This window comes from Aethina tumida, chromosome 2 (genome assembly GCF_024364675.1).
Source record: "Aethina tumida isolate Nest 87 chromosome 2, icAetTumi1.1, whole genome shotgun sequence".
Lineage (NCBI taxonomy): Eukaryota > Metazoa > Arthropoda > Insecta > Coleoptera > Nitidulidae > Aethina > Aethina tumida.
The window spans coordinates 19681654-19702198 of NC_065436.1; the positions used below are offsets into that span (position 1 = coordinate 19681654).

The 20545-nt window shown below is 32.8% G+C and overlaps 4 protein-coding genes across 4 annotated transcripts; 2 read left to right on the plus strand and 2 right to left on the minus strand.

The window, feature by feature from the left end:
- Positions 1–535: 535 nt before the first annotated feature.
- On the minus strand, positions 536–2108 carry LOC109599414 (SOSS complex subunit B homolog). The gene is made up of 2 exons (XM_020015404.2): positions 1219–2108; positions 536–1143 (listed from the first exon to the last, which is right to left on the minus strand). Exon 1 carries the CDS (start codon positions 1858–1860, stop codon positions 1249–1251), a length of 612 nt encoding a protein of 203 aa, XP_019870963.2. The 5' UTR covers positions 1861–2108; the 3' UTR covers positions 536–1143; positions 1219–1248.
- Positions 2109–4500: 2392 nt separating this feature from the next.
- LOC109599410 (solute carrier family 35 member C2) lies at positions 4501–7196 on the plus strand. The gene is made up of 5 exons (XM_020015401.2): positions 4501–4901; positions 4952–5166; positions 5223–5295; positions 6206–6625; positions 6690–7196. Exons 1-5 carry the CDS (start codon positions 4701–4703, stop codon positions 6990–6992), a joined length of 1212 nt encoding a protein of 403 aa, XP_019870960.1. The 5' UTR covers positions 4501–4700; the 3' UTR covers positions 6993–7196.
- A 21-nt stretch (positions 7197–7217) lies between these two features.
- On the minus strand, positions 7218–16359 carry LOC109599415 (protein Jumonji). Its single transcript, XM_049963915.1, has 10 exons — positions 16096–16359; positions 15074–16042; positions 11721–14812; positions 10427–11064; positions 10174–10372; positions 9871–10115; positions 9623–9818; positions 9234–9570; positions 8818–9178; positions 7218–8764 (listed from the first exon to the last, which is right to left on the minus strand). The coding sequence occupies exons 1-10, from the start codon at positions 16167–16169 to the stop codon at positions 8546–8548; spliced, it is 6330 nt and encodes a 2109-aa protein (XP_049819872.1). The 5' UTR covers positions 16170–16359; the 3' UTR covers positions 7218–8545.
- A 709-nt stretch (positions 16360–17068) lies between these two features.
- Positions 17069–19245, plus strand: LOC109599411 (uncharacterized). The gene is made up of 2 exons (XM_020015402.2): positions 17069–17635; positions 17696–19245. Exons 1-2 carry the CDS (start codon positions 17222–17224, stop codon positions 18755–18757), a joined length of 1476 nt encoding a protein of 491 aa, XP_019870961.2. The 5' UTR covers positions 17069–17221; the 3' UTR covers positions 18758–19245.
- Positions 19246–20545: the final 1300 nt, after the last annotated feature.

Here is a 20545-nt window from a genome sequence, read left to right on the forward strand (position 1 = left end):
AAAATTGAATTTGGTACAGCCGCCTCTTTGCCACTGTTGACGCGCATGTCATATTGATTCGTTAGTGGTTCGGCTAGTCGCGGTTAGAGGGCGCACAACGCTGGGCAATAACATAGTAACCTGTAATTACTAATCTAGATGATTCGTGTTGTTCCTGGGTGTAATTTATTTATATCTCGGTAATCTATTTCGTACTTTTTTAATATTTATATTTTCATTAAACAAATATAATGTAATAATTATAAAACTTCAAGAATTCTAAAAGTTAAATCGATTCCGAAATTCAAAAATATTACTTGTTTTTCAAATATTTTTTATCATATACATAATTTTCTTTTCAAAAATTTATGTTGTTTATCTAATTTTAAGAAAAATGCCTTAAAGCTTTATTTTTGAGAATATTTTTTTAAATAAAAGTTTATGTTACAATTCTTAAAACTGGTCCTACCAAGGGACAAAAAACACAAATTTTTATATTTCTATAAAACAATTATATATATTATTATATTTCTATAAATTATAATTAAAACCCAGTCATATTGTTTTTTTACAATTAAAAAAGTATATGAACTCCTAATAAAGATGTTATATTTTGTAGATGCATCCAGAGAATGATTTATTCTAGAATGTATATACAAACATTATTTTATTTTGTAATATTCTTCATTAAGTTTTTATTATCAACTGTTATTAACATCACACTTATTATGACATAATGTTAGCAGATGACACCACATTAAACATCACAGAAATACTAAGAAATTTACATATTCCTGAGATTAGAAATATTAAAGGTACAAATAATTGTTGAGAAGGCACATAAAACCACACAATCTTAACAAAAATAGTTTTTTTTCTCTAAAATCCATTATTCAAACACCTAAAATGTTGTATGTACTCAAATATATATGTTCCATTATTAAGGAACTTTCAAAAATATTAATAAATTGATTTTAAAATGCGCTTTCTCAAGTTGGCTATTAATAGAATTTAATTAAACTTTAATATTGGAAGAACGGCGAAGCTAAATTAAGATTGTTTTTTAATAATGATACTTATCTTCTTGTAATTATAATTTCTCTCCATAACAGCAGGAAGTGTTCCATATCTTAATAACTAATTTTGCAATCAGGTAATAAAAATCTAAAAAAAAATTTATCTTTTAATTTATAAAATAGAGTTTCATCTCTTATCACAATTTTAAACAATAAAAATCACCTTATTAATTACAATTTTAAAAATTCTAACTTATGTACGATTATGCCTATTCCTATGTGGTCCACCCCTGTTCCCTCTAGACCTCTTCTGATTATCCGTGGGTGCAGGAGGCCCATTGCCTGCCATTCGATTAGTATTACTAGGAGTAGGTTTGGCCGGTCCAGCTGTGTTATTGTGCATGGGGGCTGATGTTGTGACTATGGGGGGAGGTGCGGGTGGACCCACTCTTCCCGCCCCATTATTTGTTCCGTTATTAATAGGCAAGTTGTTTGGAGGTCCACATACCGAGGGCATTTGCGGTAACACTTGATTTGGCTCACTCATATTCAACTGTTCATTGAAAACAAGACAGAATTCACCAATTTTCTGAAGGTCTCCTCCTTTGGACGTGTACAAAGTGAGACAGTTCCTCCACATCGACACATATCCTTTCGTCAGTCGAACAATGTCACCTGGAATCAGCAATTGTCCCGCCTCGTCCCAAACACTGGCATTTATACAGGCACTCGGGTCCGCCACTTTGAACGTTCGAACTTCGCGGTTTTCCTTGGTCAGGGTGGGGTGGCTGACCTCCAACACAATGAACACTGCGTTTATATTTTTTAAACCAGGACGCATGTCCTTAATTAGGACGTAGTCCATTTTAGCCGGATTGTTGCGTTACGACTTTGATGGAAATTAAAAACGGTTGAGGCCCTGACTTTCATCAGCAACCCAACATTTGATGTTTCCTCGCCAAACGGCAAAAGTCAAATGAGCCATTTTGTTGTGTTATGTTGGTAATCATTTAGGAGGGGCTAAGCGAATAGGGACGAAGGTGCAACAACCGATCTTACTTGTTCGGCAGCATCAGACATGCGCGAGCGCTAAATATGAAGGTGGTCACACAAATTTATCTTAATTTATACACCCATGAAAATGATGACACTATGCTGGTAAGAAATTGTGTTGGGGATTTTTAGTATTTATATTAGGTATTATAAATTGGTAATTGAAATTCCCCCATAGAATATCCACAGAAAACCTAAATACCAGTGGCGCCATCTGATAGAACAAAATATACTTTTCAAAGTCTGAACATCTGTAACTAGTTTTACAGGATTTTGTACAAACAAATTAATAATTTTATGGATAAATTAACAAAATTAGAAAACACTAGCTTTCAAACAGAACACAATATCAAATGAAAACTATATTAAAATTTCCATAAAGAATAGTCTGCTTACTTTATGTATAAAATTATTCAATGTAATGTAGAGAATTTATATGTGAAAATAGTATTTAATAACTAAGATCTTTAAAGGGCACATCAGTTAACTAATTAGGAAGAAACTTTTTATTCTGGAAATAAATACACGCGTCACCACAAAAAGAATCGCATAATTGTTTCTTGACTAAAAATTATTATTTTTACTTTCTAAAACTGTTCGAAAGCGGTAAAATTATTCAGTTTCCTTTAGCAAATTTATTCCAGTTAATGTTTCCACCATATATTTTATAATTATTAATTACTAAAAAGTATTAAAATTACTGATTATTGTTCCAGTCATATCCGTTTTTGATAACTAAACTATGTAGAACCTATTCAATATTACATAGTATTAGTAAATTATCAGTTGTTATCATTATTTGTTTGCCGGTAGACGTTCATGTGAAGGTTAGTCTATTTAGATATTTTATTTAAATTTGGCCCTTAATAATTGTATTATTACCAATTTACAATAATTATTTAACATGGTATTTTATAATCTTAAAATAATTATTGCATCTAGTCCTTTATTAAGTGAACAAAAGTTAAAAATAATGTTGTTCACTTGAAAATTGTTTTAAATAAATATTACCCAATTTCAGACATGAATAAATATTATTAGTGTACTTAAGTAACAACCGTAGATTCAACGTTTATATCAGAAACACATTGAAATACAGAATAAATATGTTTAACAAATAAAATTTGATGTTCATAAATATATACTTGTGAAAAAATTAATTTCAACTCAATTCTATTTACAATATTATTTATCTAGAAGCCAAGAACGCCATTAGACAAATTTAGTTTCAGTGGATAACCATTATTTATTGTCAGTACGTATTTATATCACGAAAAAATTTTAGCTGCTCGTGCGCAGCTGATATACGATAGTAATTCATTTAAATAATGGTTTTGGTGTTACTAACACAATGCTTAAGTTTAAAAATGCAGTGAAAATCATATGATAATGGTATGTACTCTTTTCACATGTCGATATACAGTTTTGAAAGCGGGTCACCCTCATAAAATTTGTATTTTCTACCCAATTCTCAAGAACAATTGAGTGATTGGTTGATTGGTGGAAGTAAATAAAATTTGGTTATTAATAGTATTAGTATATGTATAGTATTATTAGTATATGATTCCCATATTCTTAAAAAATAAGATAATTTGTGCTATTTTCGACAGTTTATTTCATAGACTGTGATTAAAAATTTTCAGGGAGTATTTCATCCAGTTATATTTTCTAAAAATGTTGTTGTATTATTTCTTCAAACTTCATGCCTAAAAAATTATTCTATAGGTTTTGGTTTTTGGACCAAAAAAACAAGTATATATTTTCATTTTTTACAATTGAAAAATATATTTATCAAAATCAGACAAAAAATACATATTTTATGGGGTGTCCCACTTTAAAATGGGCCGCACTGTGTGACACTAAATTGTAATAAATATCATAATACTGCAAGAAGTGCTCATAAATTTGTAAAACTATAATTTGGGAAAGAATCTAAAGATATTTGCAAAAATAAAAGATAAAGCATTTTACTGAAGTATTTTGACGATTATTTCTAATTTGTTTCCCCTAATAAAATTAAGTATTGTTGGTATAATTTAAGTACATTCTAGGTATGAAGTCTATTTAATTATTATTATATTACATATATTAATATTTATTACAAGTTACATTAGGTTATATAAGTAATAATTATGTATTCAAAATGGGAGTTAACAATTTTTCGTACAAACCTTCTCTGCTGTTTGTTCATGTGCTGAAATTATACATTTTGTCTTTTACTTTTTAATTAGTTTTGCCAATACTGTGCGATGGACTTCAGAATGAATTTAGAAAATCCAATAAACAAAAAATAGAAAACTCAAAATTTTAAATCACGGAAACACGAGTGTCCGCCAAGTTGGCAATGCTTCAAAAGAGAAAACATTACCAACTTGGCATCCTCAATCACCACAAACACCTGCGTCAGGTGGTCTGGGTTGGCAATTCTGAAATTTGACAATCGCAGATTTGTTTACATCTCTCGCGCTACACGTCAACGTACGGAAATGTCAATGTCAATATCAATATGTTAATAAGGTGTCGGAAATAAACACAACACGTAAATTCCATATGCTGATTCGCTTGCTGCAGAGTGAAAAACGTGCCGCTTATCAATGATATATTCTTATCAATGTTGGTCAACTTTTGCAACACCACTTAAAGCAGTGCAATATGTTTAACATACAGAAGGCCAAGTACTCGCCGGTGGAAAATGATATAGAGGAGGAGACCGAGACGGTTGATTTTGAACCAATGAAACGGAAATTGTGCACGCCGACTTGTCTCAGGTCCTCAATATTTACGTCTCTGCTAATTGGATCTTACTATATACCATCCATTGGCTTAACATTCTACCAGAGATGGCTGTTACAGGTGAGTAAGACAATATTAAATGTGACCAGATGTTGATATATCATTTGTAGGAATTTCGATTTCCGTTGATGACTGTAATAGTGCATATGACAGTGAAATTGATTCTGGCTGCGATAATAAGACAAATCCTGATAAAAGTTCAAAAACAGGAAAGGGTTAAAATGGAGTGGAGGGATCATGTTGTACAAATTGCACCAACTGGAGTATGTAGTGGAATAGATATCAGTTTTTCGAATTGGGGCTTGGAACTTATTACTGTTTCACTGTATGTATGAAATTCAAAACTTAATTGAATATATATATAATATTATATTATTTCAGATATACCATGACCAAGTCAACTACAATAGTCTTTATATTGTTCTTTTCAATATTTTTCAAATTGGAAAAAAAGGTAGGCAAGTAACATTTAATATAATAATCACACTTTCATATCAAAATTTAAATTTTTTATTGACATAATTGAGATAATCTTATTTTATTACCTTAAAACTGCTAACCTGTATAAATAACATTATTGAAATAATGATTATCTTATCATTATAAATGTGCTATAATTATTATATTTTTAATTTTTGTCTTGCTCACTATGAATCACTTTAATCACGTATTTTTCCATATTATCTATAAATTAAATGCGTTTTTATTTAAACTGTTTTTATTTCAAGAATACATTTTACATATTCACTTGTAAAACTTTCTCAGGGTTAAATATTTTTTACAAATTAAATGCTTTTCTAATCCATATTTAAAGATTACTAAGCAAGTTTTGTGATAAAGTTAATTAAAAATAATAAAAATAAAATTATTTGAGATAACTGTAACTAACAAATGCAACTGTTTTTAATCATATTATATTAAGAAATTATTGGTTTATTAAGCATTAAGTTCAATACTTTGTATATAACTGCTATTATAACTATGATATAATCAAGATTTTTAAAATTAGTTATGAATAATTTATAGTGATTCAAAATAATAAATTACCTTGAGTATGATATTATTCGTACAAAACTATTTTACTTAACAGTTTTCAGAATATATTCACAATTAATTACTTTGACATATGATAAAATTATTATTTTTAATTATATAAATAATAGGATAATTGCTGAATTACTTAATTGAAACGTATACAATTTACCCACAATTTACTTTATAAATATTTCATTATAAAAATGTCGTAAATATAATTCTATTTGACTAACATTATCCAAAAAGCATATATTCAAGTAAAATATTTCAACATGAACAAAGAACTTATTGTTATCTGACATTGTTAATAAATTTTAACTATTTCACAGTCATGGACATTGTGTGGAATAGTAGGCATGATCACAGTTGGATTGGTGCTTTTCACATATAAAGCAACTCAATTCAACGTTCTCGGCTTCGTGTTACTTCTCCTGGCTTCGATTTCTAGTGGCCTGAGGTGGACATGCGTCCAAATGTTGCTTCAAAAGTCGAAACTTGGCATGAAGAATCCCGTTGATATGATCTATCACATGCAACCGTGGATGATTGCCAGCGTACTTCCTTTTGCTCTGTGGATAGAAGGTGCAAACGTGTATAAGTATTTGTCTACTTATGAATACGACTCGTTAGTTCAGTTGGGCACAAAGGTTTTCTTTGGAGCTTTCTTGGCCTTTTATTTGGAGTTCAGTGAAGTCATGCTGGTAACATATACATCCAGTTTAACTTTATCCATAGCGGGTATTTTTAAGGTGAGGTTTTTCGGTTCTTTCCGAAATCTACAATTTTTTTCGTAACAAAATAATTACGTTTTAGGAGGTGGTAATTTTAGCTCTAGCTGTTGAAATGAACGGCGACATCCTGACACCAATCAACGTCGTTGGATTGATCGTGTGTCTGTGCGGAATTACCACCCACGTAGTCCACAAGATTAGGACTACGCCAGCCCGTCATTTGAGTCGTTGCGACTTTGATTCGGAGCGTTTGGAGATTCAAAAGCAGCTCATCTATCAGGATCCAGATGATGAAGAAGAGGAAGATGTGAAACTGGACGACAGCGACGCGGAAAAAAGCGACTCTCAGGTTTTGTTCGATATATTGAACAGGCATGATAGGTAGGCTTAGGTAGAGTTACGTGAGCCGGTCCGGACACTGAATAGTGCGACTGCTAACGGTTCCAGTAAGAAACAGAGGGAGAAATCATTATACCCTTTGTGATTTGACGGAAGCGATCGAGGACTGTGGTGTGATTTTCTCAAAATTTTGTTTGCGAGTTGTACGCTGGAACGTTAGCTGTTGTGTGTAACATATTTTGGGTTTTTTCACTACAGCCGTATAAAAAAGTCAGTCGATTCAATACATTTCTAAACATTTTTAAAATCAATATGATATAAATGACTTGCTCAAATCACGTAATTCTAATTTAATAAACAAAGTATAGAAGAATTTGACCGGTGTAACGAAATCACTGAAAGAAAACGGCAGATCAACATCTGACATCACTACTTAAGAAAAAAGACCAATTCTAGAAGACTTGAAAATGATGATATAATTGATCTGTTTACTTATGTGCATTTAGATTTTATTCATTGCCTTTCATGCAATGAAACTAGTCTTGTAAGCATAAATGGATACATATTTATGTGTATTTTTTATATTTTAAATATTTGTACTGTATCTAATACTGCAATCCTTTCTCTAACTTTCTATGAGTATTTGGATAATAATAATCAAAGTTCTTTCAATTAAATGTAAGTGGAAAATATAGTATTTTATTAAAAGAATTTTGACTATTAAAATAATTGTAAGTTTCTAAAATGTGCACATAATTTCAAGATATTTAATAGATTAAATACTACTTTTATGTACCATTTTAATCATGATTTTCTTTATTTATTTATAATCAATCATTCCTTGATGTGGGTGTAATAATATTTGTATTGCCATGTCATGTTCCTTAAGCAACTGTACTTAATGTAACTTAATCATTTGTTATTTTAATTTTAGTAAAATATTTGAACGTCAATTCAGGTACTTTACCTCCAATTATTATTTATTTAATAATCTGCACTACAGAGACTATTTTCAGACTAAATACTTCTTGCCCAACACATTTAAAGCAATGCAAGGCTTGTGACTTTTTATAGTTTTAGAATATATAATTAAAATCGTTTATTATAGTTACCATTGTGTAATTTTTGCTTTTTGTGTTCCGTTCGACTGATTTGGCTTTGTTATTGTGATAAAGAATTAAAGACAATTTAAAATGGTTTTTAACTCATTTTGAAATGTAAATGATTTTTTGTTGGCAATAATTAATGTATATATACTTATATGTACTTATTGATTAAATGTACTTTTTTATAAGAACGGTATTTTTATTATCAGTTTTCTTTATTCCATAATTAAAAATAAAACTTCAGTTACATTTATATACATTTAATGATAATAGCGAATAAATACTCTATTCTAAAAATATCATTTCAGAGAAATCTACAGCCATTTTGTTTCAGATTTTTTTAGAAGTGAATTAAAATTTTTCCACAGCAAAAGCAATTTTTGGGGAACATCAAAGCTTAATGGAGAGCTATTGGACATAAACAGTGTACGGATAAATCTCCGGAATCCTTATATACTGTCAGTAAAACGACAGTAAGGGAAACATCAAACATCTATTTAGTCAAAAGGGTTGGCATCCCAGCATATTTATTTGGGACTTTTTTCTGCATCTTCGCCTCTATACTGTTGTCGATTTTATTCATGAGCCCTTCTAACTCATCGTCATCGTAGGTGAACATGAACTTGCACTTTTGTGGATCAATTTTCTTGCTTTCCAGTAATTCCAACGCGTGATCAATGCAATATGTTGCATTTCCAAATGTATCAAACACCTGCAAACAAAGTAATTAGATTAAGGTTGACATTTTATTAGTTCTATATTCACCATAGAAACAAAGAGATTCATCCTACAAGTTTCGCACTCGTAATCTCCTTCTTCACCTTGAAGCTTCTTCCGCTTGCGTGCGTTGGGAGCTTCAGGTAACGGCATTCGTTCTTTTTCCTCTATCCCGTATGTTGCTAGTTGGCGCCTCTTTTCTATTTCTCTATCTCGCAACTCGTTCACGTACGGTACTATCAGACGTAAAACTTCTACGCTTGATCTGGTATCAGAAGCAATGCTTAATAACAGACGGTCCAGTGAGAACATGGACGGCTCACAGCTGCCTCGTAATTCATCGAAGAGACTCCGTGCAGTTCGCAGCCAGTTTGGTGGGGCAAAGTATACACTTTCGGACACCACATACCTAAATATCATGATAATATAGCTAAAGTCGACTTAAAAAATTTAATCCAACTTACCCTGTACTGATACTCGATGTGAATGCTTTGGGGAAGACGACAATAAACTGTCCCGGTTCCTGTACTGTCCTACACAAAGACACTCCATTCATCATTAGTAAGCTGGGAGGAATCATCGCTGTGTCTGATGTCAACCATACAGCTTTGTTTCGGCAGTAGTTTGGCATCAGTTTTTTCACGGCGGTATGAAATTTGTCGCTCTCAGAGTTTGGTATGCCATACCAAATTTTGTTGCCGCCCGTATGCAGGTACTCAATCCACGGTAGGCCGTGAGGGTCTCGGTACCAGCAGCAGGCGCTAAATACCATTCCCACGTGAAGTGTTGGAACGGTAACTCCTGAAAAATGTACAATGCCAAATCCATTTCAATGAATTAAGACAATACTTACCCATCATGGGTCCTAGAGATCGCAGAACTGAACCGCTGTTATTTGTAAACACTTTCAAATTCCAGGCGTGTCGGGCAAACGGGCTATTCTTAGAAACTGCAAATCCATATCCCCAGTTTCCAGAATCTATGGATCCAGAATGAACACATATATGATTTTGCCTTACAGTAACATGTTTCCAAAATTCTTGCTCAACCTATAAAACAAAACATTACATATCCGTATAATTAAACTGTAGTATATCATACTTCATCTGCTGATGGATCGGAATTTTTGAAATGCATGCTCATGGTGTTGCGGGCTATGCGATAGAAAGCGTTCAGAGCAATGGTTCGACCTTTGACGATGCAGTCTTCGGCTTCATAATCATCGACGTCCGACTCGCCAGATTCGTTTTGGTTTTGATTTTCGACACCTTGGGCTCGTAATAAACCTTTAGATTCTCTCTTCGCCCAGTCAGTCTCTACTTCATCGAATAGTTTCTCTCTTTCAGCTAAATAAAATATAATAGTAAGTTGAGGTTTATAAGATAAACAATATTGGATATATACCTGGCGATAATGTGTCATATGGTAAAAGATATTTGCAGTAAATATCATCTAATTTAGTCAGTCTATCTTGGGTGGACTTAGGGATCTTCATAAGCTCAGAAACTTTTGGCCATTTCTTTTTCTCTATCACTTCTTTCAAACCGCCCAACGTCTGAACTGTTTGGTACAAGCGTGGCAAATCTATTTCCATCCCACCAATCTGTAAATGACAAACCCTAGTATATAGTCTTTAAAATATCAAATAATAATTTACCCATGGAGGCTGCGTTAGTGTGATGTTCTGGGTGGCCAAATATTTCTTAATGGCCATCAGTTCCTTGAAATTGGGCCCCCATCTGTGTAACATCTTATGCACATACTGGTTGTAAGCCGTGAAGCGCATGTCATCCTGAACCTTGCATTCGGGCTTGAAGCTGCTGGGCGGCACAATCCGACATATTCCGAACTGCTCCGCCTTGTGTCTGATACGCTCGATATACTCGATCGGATCCTGGAATTCCTGTTCTGTTGGATGAAACACGGGCGCTTCGACTAGTTGACCTGGGGTGGCAGATTTCGGAAACTCAGTCACATGGACCGGATTGCAGATTTCCGACCGGGTTTTAGGCTTGTTGGCAGGCCGTTTGTATAGTTTGGCGCTGGATGAGGAACTGGCACTTGGAGAGCTGGGCACTTTGTATTTACCGTCGTCGAATAGGTCGAAATGTTTTTCCAAGGCGCGAGAATTTTTCGGGAAGGTTTTCTCCGCAGACTTAGGTCGCACATTGCCTTTGGCTGCGTCCTTCTGTTGTTTGACGTGTTTTGTTGGATTCTGAGGAATGTTGAAATGGTCATCGCTCTCTGCTTGGGAAGTTTCAACGTCCTGCTTGACAGAAGGCTTGCGGAATGTTCCTTTAAGGGCAGAAATTGATTTGTGGTGTGGAAATTTATTTAAATATCAATAAAATGCATAATCAATAGTAGTTTAACATTTATTTTATTATAGAAAAATATACTATGTAGTATATTACAGTAAATATTGCACCAAATAATAAAATTGCACACATACTTAAAACAACAAACATTTGTTTTCTATATAGATATAGATTTAATAAAAATAAACAATGCAGGCGAAAATCGTGTAAATGAAAATGGAAGAGAAAGTCTCTTTATCAAAAAAATATCCCATTTCCCTTCCTTACAATAAAATAATCGAGAAGTAATAAATATAAACATGTACTTGTAATTAAATTCAATATTTCCCATTTATTGTTGATATTTAGATTAAAAATTTAAAAACGGACTGAGCTGTTTTAGCAGATGATCTGTGCCCACCAATATTTTTTTTTGCGTAATTGCCCCTTTGTCCACCACCTCTTTTAACATTTCGTGGCAGTTCATCATCACATTTGTTTTGCTGCCTCTGTGTACGTTTTGGACGTCCTACAAAACGGAGTAAAAACATATTTAACACCTCAGTTTTGGCCAAATTGCCAATATCCCCAAAATTTTAAAATAAATTAAACTCTATCAATTATGCATATTAACATACAACGCAAATAACTTACCTGCTTTCATCAAATCCTCCATTTTTCCGGCTTCATCTTCCGACTTTGAAGTGGCTGTACTTGAGGGTCTCCTTGATGGTCTTCTAAATGGTGTGCTCATCACAGGCTCGTTGTCCTCTCCGAATGCATATACACTGCTTTCGTTATCGGGTGAAAAAGCATTGACATTCGGCATGGACCCCTTTTTATCCTTTTTAAAAATTAACTTCCTATCCAAAGGAAACTTACAGGACGAATCTGGTTTAGTAACTTTCTCCGGAGTAGTAACGCAAGAGCTTGCGTCACTGGCTTTGGTTTCAACCTTGGAATCGCTCACAGTGGGTAATAGAGAAGACTTGAGCTTTTGGGTGTCAATGAACTCGGTGGATTCCAGAGTTGTGTCGGTGGGTATTATTTCACCGAATTTTGGCATTTCGTCATTTTCACGCTTGACGCTGCTACCAGCCATTGCAGATTCTTTGAGCCACTTCTCGATTTGCTCGTTTGACATGTTCACTTTACCTTTGCCAAAGCGTCTACTTACGTCTTTGCTAAGTAAATCGGATGAAGTTGTTAAGTGGGCGCAGGTTGGTTCCTGAGTTTTCGGAACAACTTTGTTGCAACTTTCTTCCGGTTGTTTACTGAAGCCCTGGAAGTACTCTTCGTCGGAAGAAGAGGAAAACATGGGTAGATAATTTTGTGGGATCTTTGCACATTCTCTTTTAGGCTTTACTTTAGGCTCGACATCTACGGCCAGCTGTTCAATAACACTTTTTTTGAGAAAAGGTATTTTTAATCCTTTAAGTTCTTTTTTAGATTTGATTTTTCTAGCGGCGGATGATTGACTTCCTTCTGCACTTTTCTGCGTTAGTTTCGACAGTGGTTCTTCATCGGAATCGCTGAAGGTTTCCTCAGTTTTCATCATTGACTTAGTTTTAGAGAATTTTTTATTTTTCTGACGTAACTTGAGGGTTTTCAAGTCAACGTCGGATGTAGTGGACTGATCAGAATCACTACTTTCATCTTTCTTCTTCTGCGGTTGTTTAGTGGTCTTTGGAAGAACTTCCTCAGGACTTGTCTGAATTTTTGTCGTTTTGCTTCTGGTCAATTTTTTTCTTCTAGGAATTTTGACGTCTGCATGGAATGATTCATCAGAATCGTCACTAGCCTGGCTTTTGTTATGTGATGAGTTTCGTGTTCGTCTTTTATCAAGATCATTTTTGCTATTATTCACTATCTCTTCAAGGAGTGAGGACTCGTCAGTTTTTCTGATTTTATTTTTAGATGATTCATTTTCGCTAGTTAACTCTGTGTCCAAGACATCAGATTTTCTTTTACCAAAGGATGACTTTTTTGTTTGTTGTTTTGATGAAATAGGTTTATCCTTAACAATTTTATTATTAGCTTTCACACCTTTCTTTGAATCGCCCATTACTGCGTTCATTTCATCTTCAACTATTTTTAAAATCATGTCGTTTTTGACATGATCTTCATCTTTTTTATTGTCCGTATTTTCGACTGAAACTTCTTCATTTATTTCTTCTTCCAATTTCTTGTCATTCTGGTCTGTACTTTTCTTAATTCCTACTTTACTCTTAGTTTTGGCTTCAGGAATTTCATCATCTATTTCAGCGTCATCTTCCTTTGAAGTCTTGGCTTTTGCTTTCAATTCATTTTCACGTTGCTCCGTTTTCTTAACATTTGGTAATTCGGGAAAACTATCTATTGACACATTATCATCATCAAATGTGCTTTCATTTACAAGTTTGTGACTTAAAATTTCCATATAAATTGCTGCAGCAATTTTGGTTTTTCTAGAAGGTCTAATACTTTTTTGTGCAACTGATTCTTCAGATTTCACGATTTTTCTTTTGCTGTCTTGGCTTATGTCCTTTTTTGCAGCATTCTCAGTTTGTTTTCGCGTTTGTTTAATATCTTTTGATTTAACAGAACTATCTTTCTCATCGGTCTTTTCGGTAACTTCAATGTTTCGCGTTTCTTTGTTTGGGGCTGATTCTGTTAAGGGTTCAATACACGATTTCTTTTTAATATCTTCATTTATTTCCTCTTTTATAAATACTTTCAGTTCTGCTACTTTATTTGGAGGGCATTTTAATTGTAAGTTTGATAATTCACTTCCATTTTCCTTTATATTCTCGCCTACAACTCGTGCATTATTTTCACTTTTGTTGACATCTGTGGTTGGTATATTGTTATCACTATCTTGCTTGTTTGATTTAACGCTTCTTGTATTTTTTCTTGATCCATCTGTATCTTGCTGTTCTTTTTTTATGGTCATCGATTTTTTTTCCTGATTTGCTTCTATGAAAACATCTGCAAGGGATTCATCTGATTTCCTAGCTTCAACTTTTTCTTGCTTTATTTGAACTTCTATTTTAGTTTCTTCTAATTTTTTTGTCTCTGTATTATTGGCTTTTTTACATTCCTTTCCATTGGTTTTTTCCACGACATCTTTAACAACTTCTACTTTTAAATTTTTGGTGGGTTTGACTTCTTTTGCATTTCGTTTAGATTTATCTTCTTTCAAGTCCAACAACTTCTTTCCGGTAGTTTCTTTTCTCGTTTCCACAATTTTTTTCTCAGTACTGAGACCCACTTTTAAAGATTCTTTTTTGGTTTCAGCAGTTTCATCCTTTTTCATTACTTTTTTAACTACAGCTTCTTTCCGTAGCGGCGGACTTCTCAAAGTTCTTCCTGGTAGCTTTTGTTCACTCTTAGCTTCAGACTTCTTTACCAATGGTTTGTTATCTTTTTTAGAATCAGACTCTCTTTTAGTTGTCGTTTCCTTTTTGGTCATTTCAACCTTCTTACCAGATTCCGCCTTCGGCTCTGGGGACATTAATTTTTTATCATCTTTCACAGGCGTGTTTTGACTTTGTTGTCGCTTCGTTCTCAACTGTTGCTTTCTTTTCAAGGTATGACTTTGCTTTTGAGACATTACAGTTTTTTTCATTGTGGTCGATCGCAAAGCACGTCTTTTTACAATTGCGTTGCTGGTCGACGGAGTTTTTAATAAAATTCTCTTTTTTATCTGTTGTATTCGGGAATTAATTTTATTATTCGCGATTAAACCCGACCTCGTTATTCTAGACCTGTAAAAACGGACGTAAAAGATTTTTGTATTTTATATAATCAAGAAAAACGTTTTGAATAAACATTTTAAAAAACAGTCTAAGAAAAAATACCTAGTACATAGTAGATAATCCTCATGAATATTTATATATGTAAAATTAAAGGGTACCTTATCATTACAAAATATTTTCTATTTATGGTATACTTTAAAATTGTCATAATACTATTTAATAAAAAATTACGTATCCAAAACCTTTTAAATATAAAGCTGAGTGACTTACCCTGATGGATTTGCTGTTTTGGGAGTAGAACCCACATTCTTTGATGCTTTTTTCACCACAACTTTTCTGATAGACTTTTTCTCAGGCACAGGAGTTTCCTCTTTTTCTTCCTCTTCCTCCTCCTCCTCTTCTTCTACTTCTTCATCTGTAACATAGTCATTTTCTTCTTCGTCCTTTTTAATAGGCTTTTTACTTTGAACACTTTTGTTGACTGGTCTCTCCAAAATTACTTTCTTTTTGCCCCTAAAGGGCAGCTCCCTTTGAACAAACCGACCCCTGAAACTCCTCAGGCACATTTTCTGTTTCACATTTGGCCTAAGGGTTTTCAGTGTCCTGGTAGTGACTTTCACATGTTTTGTGGCTATTACTTTGATATTTCTAGTCTTAGATTGTTGTTGAATTGTGTTTGTCTTCTTTGTTACTGTTTCTGTCCTGGACACTGAATTTGACCGGACCAGTGTTTTGTTTGTTACTTTTTCTGACAGTTTACTAATAGTTAAAGCTCTAATTTTTGCCATTTTTTGCTTCTGATATTCCCTTCGTAATGCTTGTATGGTAAGTGCATGTCTGCGTTTTCGGTCCATTTGCTTACTGATGACAATTGGGTCTGCTCTTTTTCTGACTCCAAAAGCAATGAATGGTTTTTCTGATGAGTTGCCACATTTTAATATTGGGGCATCAATAGGTCCATTTTTTGAACTATCACTTTTAATCTTGTGTACTTGTCCATTTGTATCAACAATAGAAGCTGTGTTGAAGAAATTTAATGTTGGTGGAAGAATGGGTGTACCTCTAAAGCATAGGAATGTGAGAAAATCTTCAGTATTTGGTCTTTTAATTGGTAACAATTCCTCTGGTTCTGGTAATATGTCTATAGGTCTTTCTATTTCTAGTTCTTTGATAGGCGTTATGACTGGACTGTTCACATTCGAACCCTGGGCAAATTTTCTCTGAGCATGTACCTTTGTCCTGAAATGATCAAATATAATGAAAATTATACTTTAAATAGTAATGATTTATACCTTTTAGGACTGTCGTCAAGTAGGGGAGAAGTACAAAATTCCTTGCGTTTCCTCTTCATCTTTGTTTTGTTCATTTTTCTGAATCAAGCACTCACACCAACGATCGTAAACTTTACAATATAACCTCAAATTCACAAATGCGGCCAAGAATTGGCCTAATATTAACGCAAACGAGTCTATTACTTCACATATATTGGATAATTAACAAGATATCCTGAAAATCTGCATTGTGACCCACAATTTCTGGGTTTAAGTTTTTGTTGTTTTTTTTGCAATCAAGCGAAGCTTTTTGTTGGCTACAATCAGGGGTGCCAATTTCGCCAATTTTGAACATTAATGTAAGTGAAAGCAAATAAAATTACAATATTTAATACATTGCTTGATTGTAAATAAAAAATACAAGAACCGTAGAAATATATAAACAATTGAAACTTTTGTACTTTGTACTTCCGAGGTAAAACTCTGAACTAAAGAAAAATAAAACTAGATTTGCCAAAAATGTTGCCAAAATAAACAAAGTTTCTTATTTTTCCTGGTAAGTTTTATGACAATATTAAATATTAAATACATCTTAAATATTAAATAAAAGAATTTAATTAATATAAATAATGTTGTTGTTGTATTTTATCATCCGTTTTTATAAAAATTATATCGACTGTTTTATAAAAATTTAGAAATAAATAAAATTTAGTTTTTTTTAATTATTTATAAACTACGTTTATATTCCCGTTGTTGTTTAAATGTGTTATTTGTTTAAATTTGATTAAACGGTTTTAGTTGCTTCTTGCTGTCAGTGAAATAAATTAAGTTATTAAAAAAGTAATTCTTGTTTACTTATATTACACACTCACTATTTAATTTGCCTTATTATTTCATTATCCTTCTTATTAGTAATAGTAAAAAAGGAATTTTTAATATTTTCGTCCGTATTTACATTTAAAAGTTTGGCCACACTGATCCCATCCAGCTCTGCCATAAATTGTTATTGTTCTTTACTAATTAAAGAGAGTATGTAATTGTCGTGTATACAACAAGATTCTCATTCAATTTAACAATGAATATAACCAATTTAAATACGTAACGGTTTAAATTTTGTGTACATTCTTCTAGCATATGTCGAGCGAAAATGGCTAAAGCAGAATTAGCAACAAAAGAGTTTGAAGGATTCTTAAACAAGCTAGGACGAAAGTATGAATTAATACACACGTTATGGATGGACAATAAGAACTTCGAGGCGAAATTTCGAACTGAAATATCGAAAAACAGTGAAGATTTCAACACTCTCTGTGATGAATGGGTCGATTTGTTTTCAGAAGCCACTGATACTGTTTGGGCCAAAAAAATCTCGAATACTGGCCCTAAAATAAGGTTCAGAAAGCAGTATCAGTGTTGGACACAACAAGGAAAAATTGTCCAGAAGGAGCTCTTGTTTGATGCTAGACGGTGCAGAGGAACATTGGATATGAAAGTTCTTACTGACAATCCATTAACAAGGAGAAAAAATAAGCATATTAGAATTGGGTTAAATGTAGTTGTAAAGGTATATATTAAAATTAAAACAATTTAGTTCAGTGTATTTATTGTGAATATAACTTTTTAGATAAACTTCAATCATTTACATGAAGTAATTATTGGTGAGCCACTGGCATTCTTTGTACATCACTGCAAACCTTTGGCAGAAGCTCCCAAACCACCAATACAGTCAAATGAGAGACTTCCACAGTTGGTGGCTGAAATGGTTCAAAAAGGTTTAAATTCCACACAAAAGTTAATGGAAGCAAATGGACAAAAAATGAATATGGTTGGCACAACATCCACAGAAAAATCAAACAGTAGTAACAAACCTGAATTAGAAAAATTACAAAATATTAAAATTGAATTACTTCCAAAATCATGTGTGTCTATTAGCAAAGAGTCAAATCTAATATGTACTACAGAATCAAAAACTGGCAATATTTACACCTTTACATCATTTACTAAACCATCAAGTCAGTCTACCATGTTGAGCAACAATCAACCATTTGTAACAAAATCATTAGCTATTCCCACAATCCATCAACAAGATGTGATTATTCAAAATATAAATTCGAAGGAACCTGTCACTAACATAACTATAGATTATGTTAAACTTGAAAGCAGTTTAAATAAGACTCATGGTTCAGACTCCACTATGAAATCACAACATTTAACAAAAAATCAAACAGATGAACCATCAAATGATCCTACATATGCATCTTTTGGACAATTTTCAGAATTTGTGCAATTCAATAACCCACTAAAAGAAATTGTAAGTACATCTGAATTAAATAAATCCAATAAACCAACAACAGAGCCAATATATACTTCTTTTACATCTTTCAATGACACATCGAGTGATCCATCTATGTTAAAGATGGAAAATTCTCAGTTTGTTAGTGACACTGTACCAGTTTCTGGTTTGGGTACCCAGACAATCATGGTTCAGAATTTGCTGCCCATACAAAACTTGGAGGGTGTGAAATTTCAATTGCAACCACAGTTTCCACCATTTACTCAACTGGTTGTCACCACACCCCAGTTGAATGTGCCAGATCAGCTATTGATGCTGGATACAGCCCAGGTTGTACCATTGAATTCCCACCCTCAATTTGTTCAATTACATAATCAAGGGCAGTTTTTATAATTTAACACGTTTTGGTTTTAGTAACGTTCCTCTACGTATCTCGTGTTTTATTCATGAGATTAGGTAGTTTTATCATCCCATGCAGTTTATATGTAAAGTTTTATTTATTTAATTTATTTATGTGTAATGACAATGGATTTATGTACCGAGTTTCCATGGCAATCACATACGGACTTCTCCACTCTTCTTCATACGTACTTACAAAGAAAACTCGGTGTAATTGTTTTACAGGCAACTCATTTTGTTTCAATTTTCATCTTCCAACAGTAAATATTCAGCATAGTATAAGTATTCTAAGTATGCATGTGCAATTGTAGTATTCTCAAAAATTAAAATAAAAAGTGTATATATTATATTTATAGAGACTGATATTATGTTTACAGTATTCCTAATAATTAATGTGGTGTTATACAATGCTTTATGTAATTGTAATCAATTTTATGACTGAAGAGATTTGAATGGTTTACAAATAAATGTTATTTTAATTATGTAACTTTTTTATTTCTATCCAAATCACAAATTATTTTCCTATAAATCCAGATATTTATGTAATTTCTTTGATAATGTCATATATCGCGACAATTTAAAATCTCCAGAGGTTTTATACAACACAATAATTTCTCCAATAACCCATTCAACTGCAATTTATTCTTATGATACTAATGAGACGAAATAATTGTTCGCGAATGCAGTCACCTGAATGTGTAGCGGACAGGAGGTTTCCCAAGACCTTTTTTCTTTAAGACGTACAACGAGTACAGTTACTTAACAATACTCCCACAACATTACTTAAGATATTACGTTCAACGGGTTAACTACGATGCATTAATTTGCATCTCACGCTTATTATTATAGTGAAAATTTTTCTTATCAACTTACGTGTTTTACTTATTTTTGTCATCCGAGTAGGATACGTATCGTTACGAGTACTATACTAGTACTGGTGCCCATTATTTTTGTTTATCTTATCAAAATGGTGTTGAAAATCCACGCAAACCAGGACCTCTAAAATAAACAAAATAATAAAAAGGCTCTTCTCAGTGAAAGAGAGGGAGGGAGTGGATTCTAATGAAAAACTTAACTGTGCTCGTCTCAGTGCTCTGATTTATATCGTATAAAGCACCTTTGGGAAGTATTAGACCATCGTATCTGAAGAAAAAACATCAAAAGCAAACAAGAACTTCTCCAAACCATACAGGAGCAGTGCCAATAAATTTCTGTTGACACATTGCAGAGATTGGTAGATTTTATGCCTAAAGGATGCCAAACAGTAATAGAAGCCAAAGGTTACGCCACTAAATATTGAAATATTTAAGTTATTGCTAATATTTTACGAATATTGATAAAATATTCCATACTTTTTTCCCAATCAAATTGATTGAAGTGAAAACTTGTGAATATAATAATCGTTGGGATTTATGAGCCAATCTTATAGTAAATTTGATAAATAACTTTTTCTGTTGACAATTTTACAAGAGATAATAAATAAAATGGAACATAAAGTACAGCAATCATTTCTGCCATTAGTTAAAAAGGTTATGTTTAATAGAATCAACATTAGTATAATTTAAAAGAAACAATAAAAATTAATATCACAGTTTTGAAATTATTAAATCGTTACAATTAATCATAAACGCAGCAGTAGGTAGTCTGAAAAATTCATTGTGAAATCAAACAAATGCATTCATCAGTAAATACAAAAACCAATTTATTAATTTAACGGCGTTTATGTAGTTTCACAACGTTGTATGTCGACCAAAATAAAAGAGTGACGGATTGACGCACGGT

Bases quoted from the DNA above. Each gene is read 5' to 3' on its own strand.
- LOC109599415 (XM_049963915.1), bottom strand. From the start codon at position 16,169: ATGAACAAAACAAAGATGAAGAGGAAACGCAAGGAATTTTGTACTTCT. The intron at 11,065-11,720 runs GTAAGTTATTTG...CTGCCCTTAAAG, and splicing joins GGAGGATTTGATGAAAGCAG to GAACATTCCGCAAGCCTTCT. The intron at 9,571-9,622 runs GTAAGTATTGTC...TACATTTTTCAG, and splicing joins ATCTCTAGGACCCATGATGG to GAGTTACCGTTCCAACACTT.
- LOC109599410 (XM_020015401.2), top strand. From the start codon at position 4,701: ATGTTTAACATACAGAAGGCCAAGTACTCGCCGGTGGAAAATGATATA. The intron at 4,902-4,951 runs GTGAGTAAGACA...TATCATTTGTAG, and splicing joins ACCAGAGATGGCTGTTACAG to GAATTTCGATTTCCGTTGAT. The intron at 5,296-6,205 runs GTAGGCAAGTAA...ACTATTTCACAG, and splicing joins TTTTCAAATTGGAAAAAAAG to TCATGGACATTGTGTGGAAT.
- LOC109599414 (XM_020015404.2), bottom strand. From the start codon at position 1,860: ATGGACTACGTCCTAATTAAGGACATGCGTCCTGGTTTAAAAAATATA.
- LOC109599411 (XM_020015402.2), top strand. From the start codon at position 17,222: ATGGCTAAAGCAGAATTAGCAACAAAAGAGTTTGAAGGATTCTTAAAC. The intron at 17,636-17,695 runs GTATATATTAAA...ATAACTTTTTAG, and splicing joins GGTTAAATGTAGTTGTAAAG to ATAAACTTCAATCATTTACA.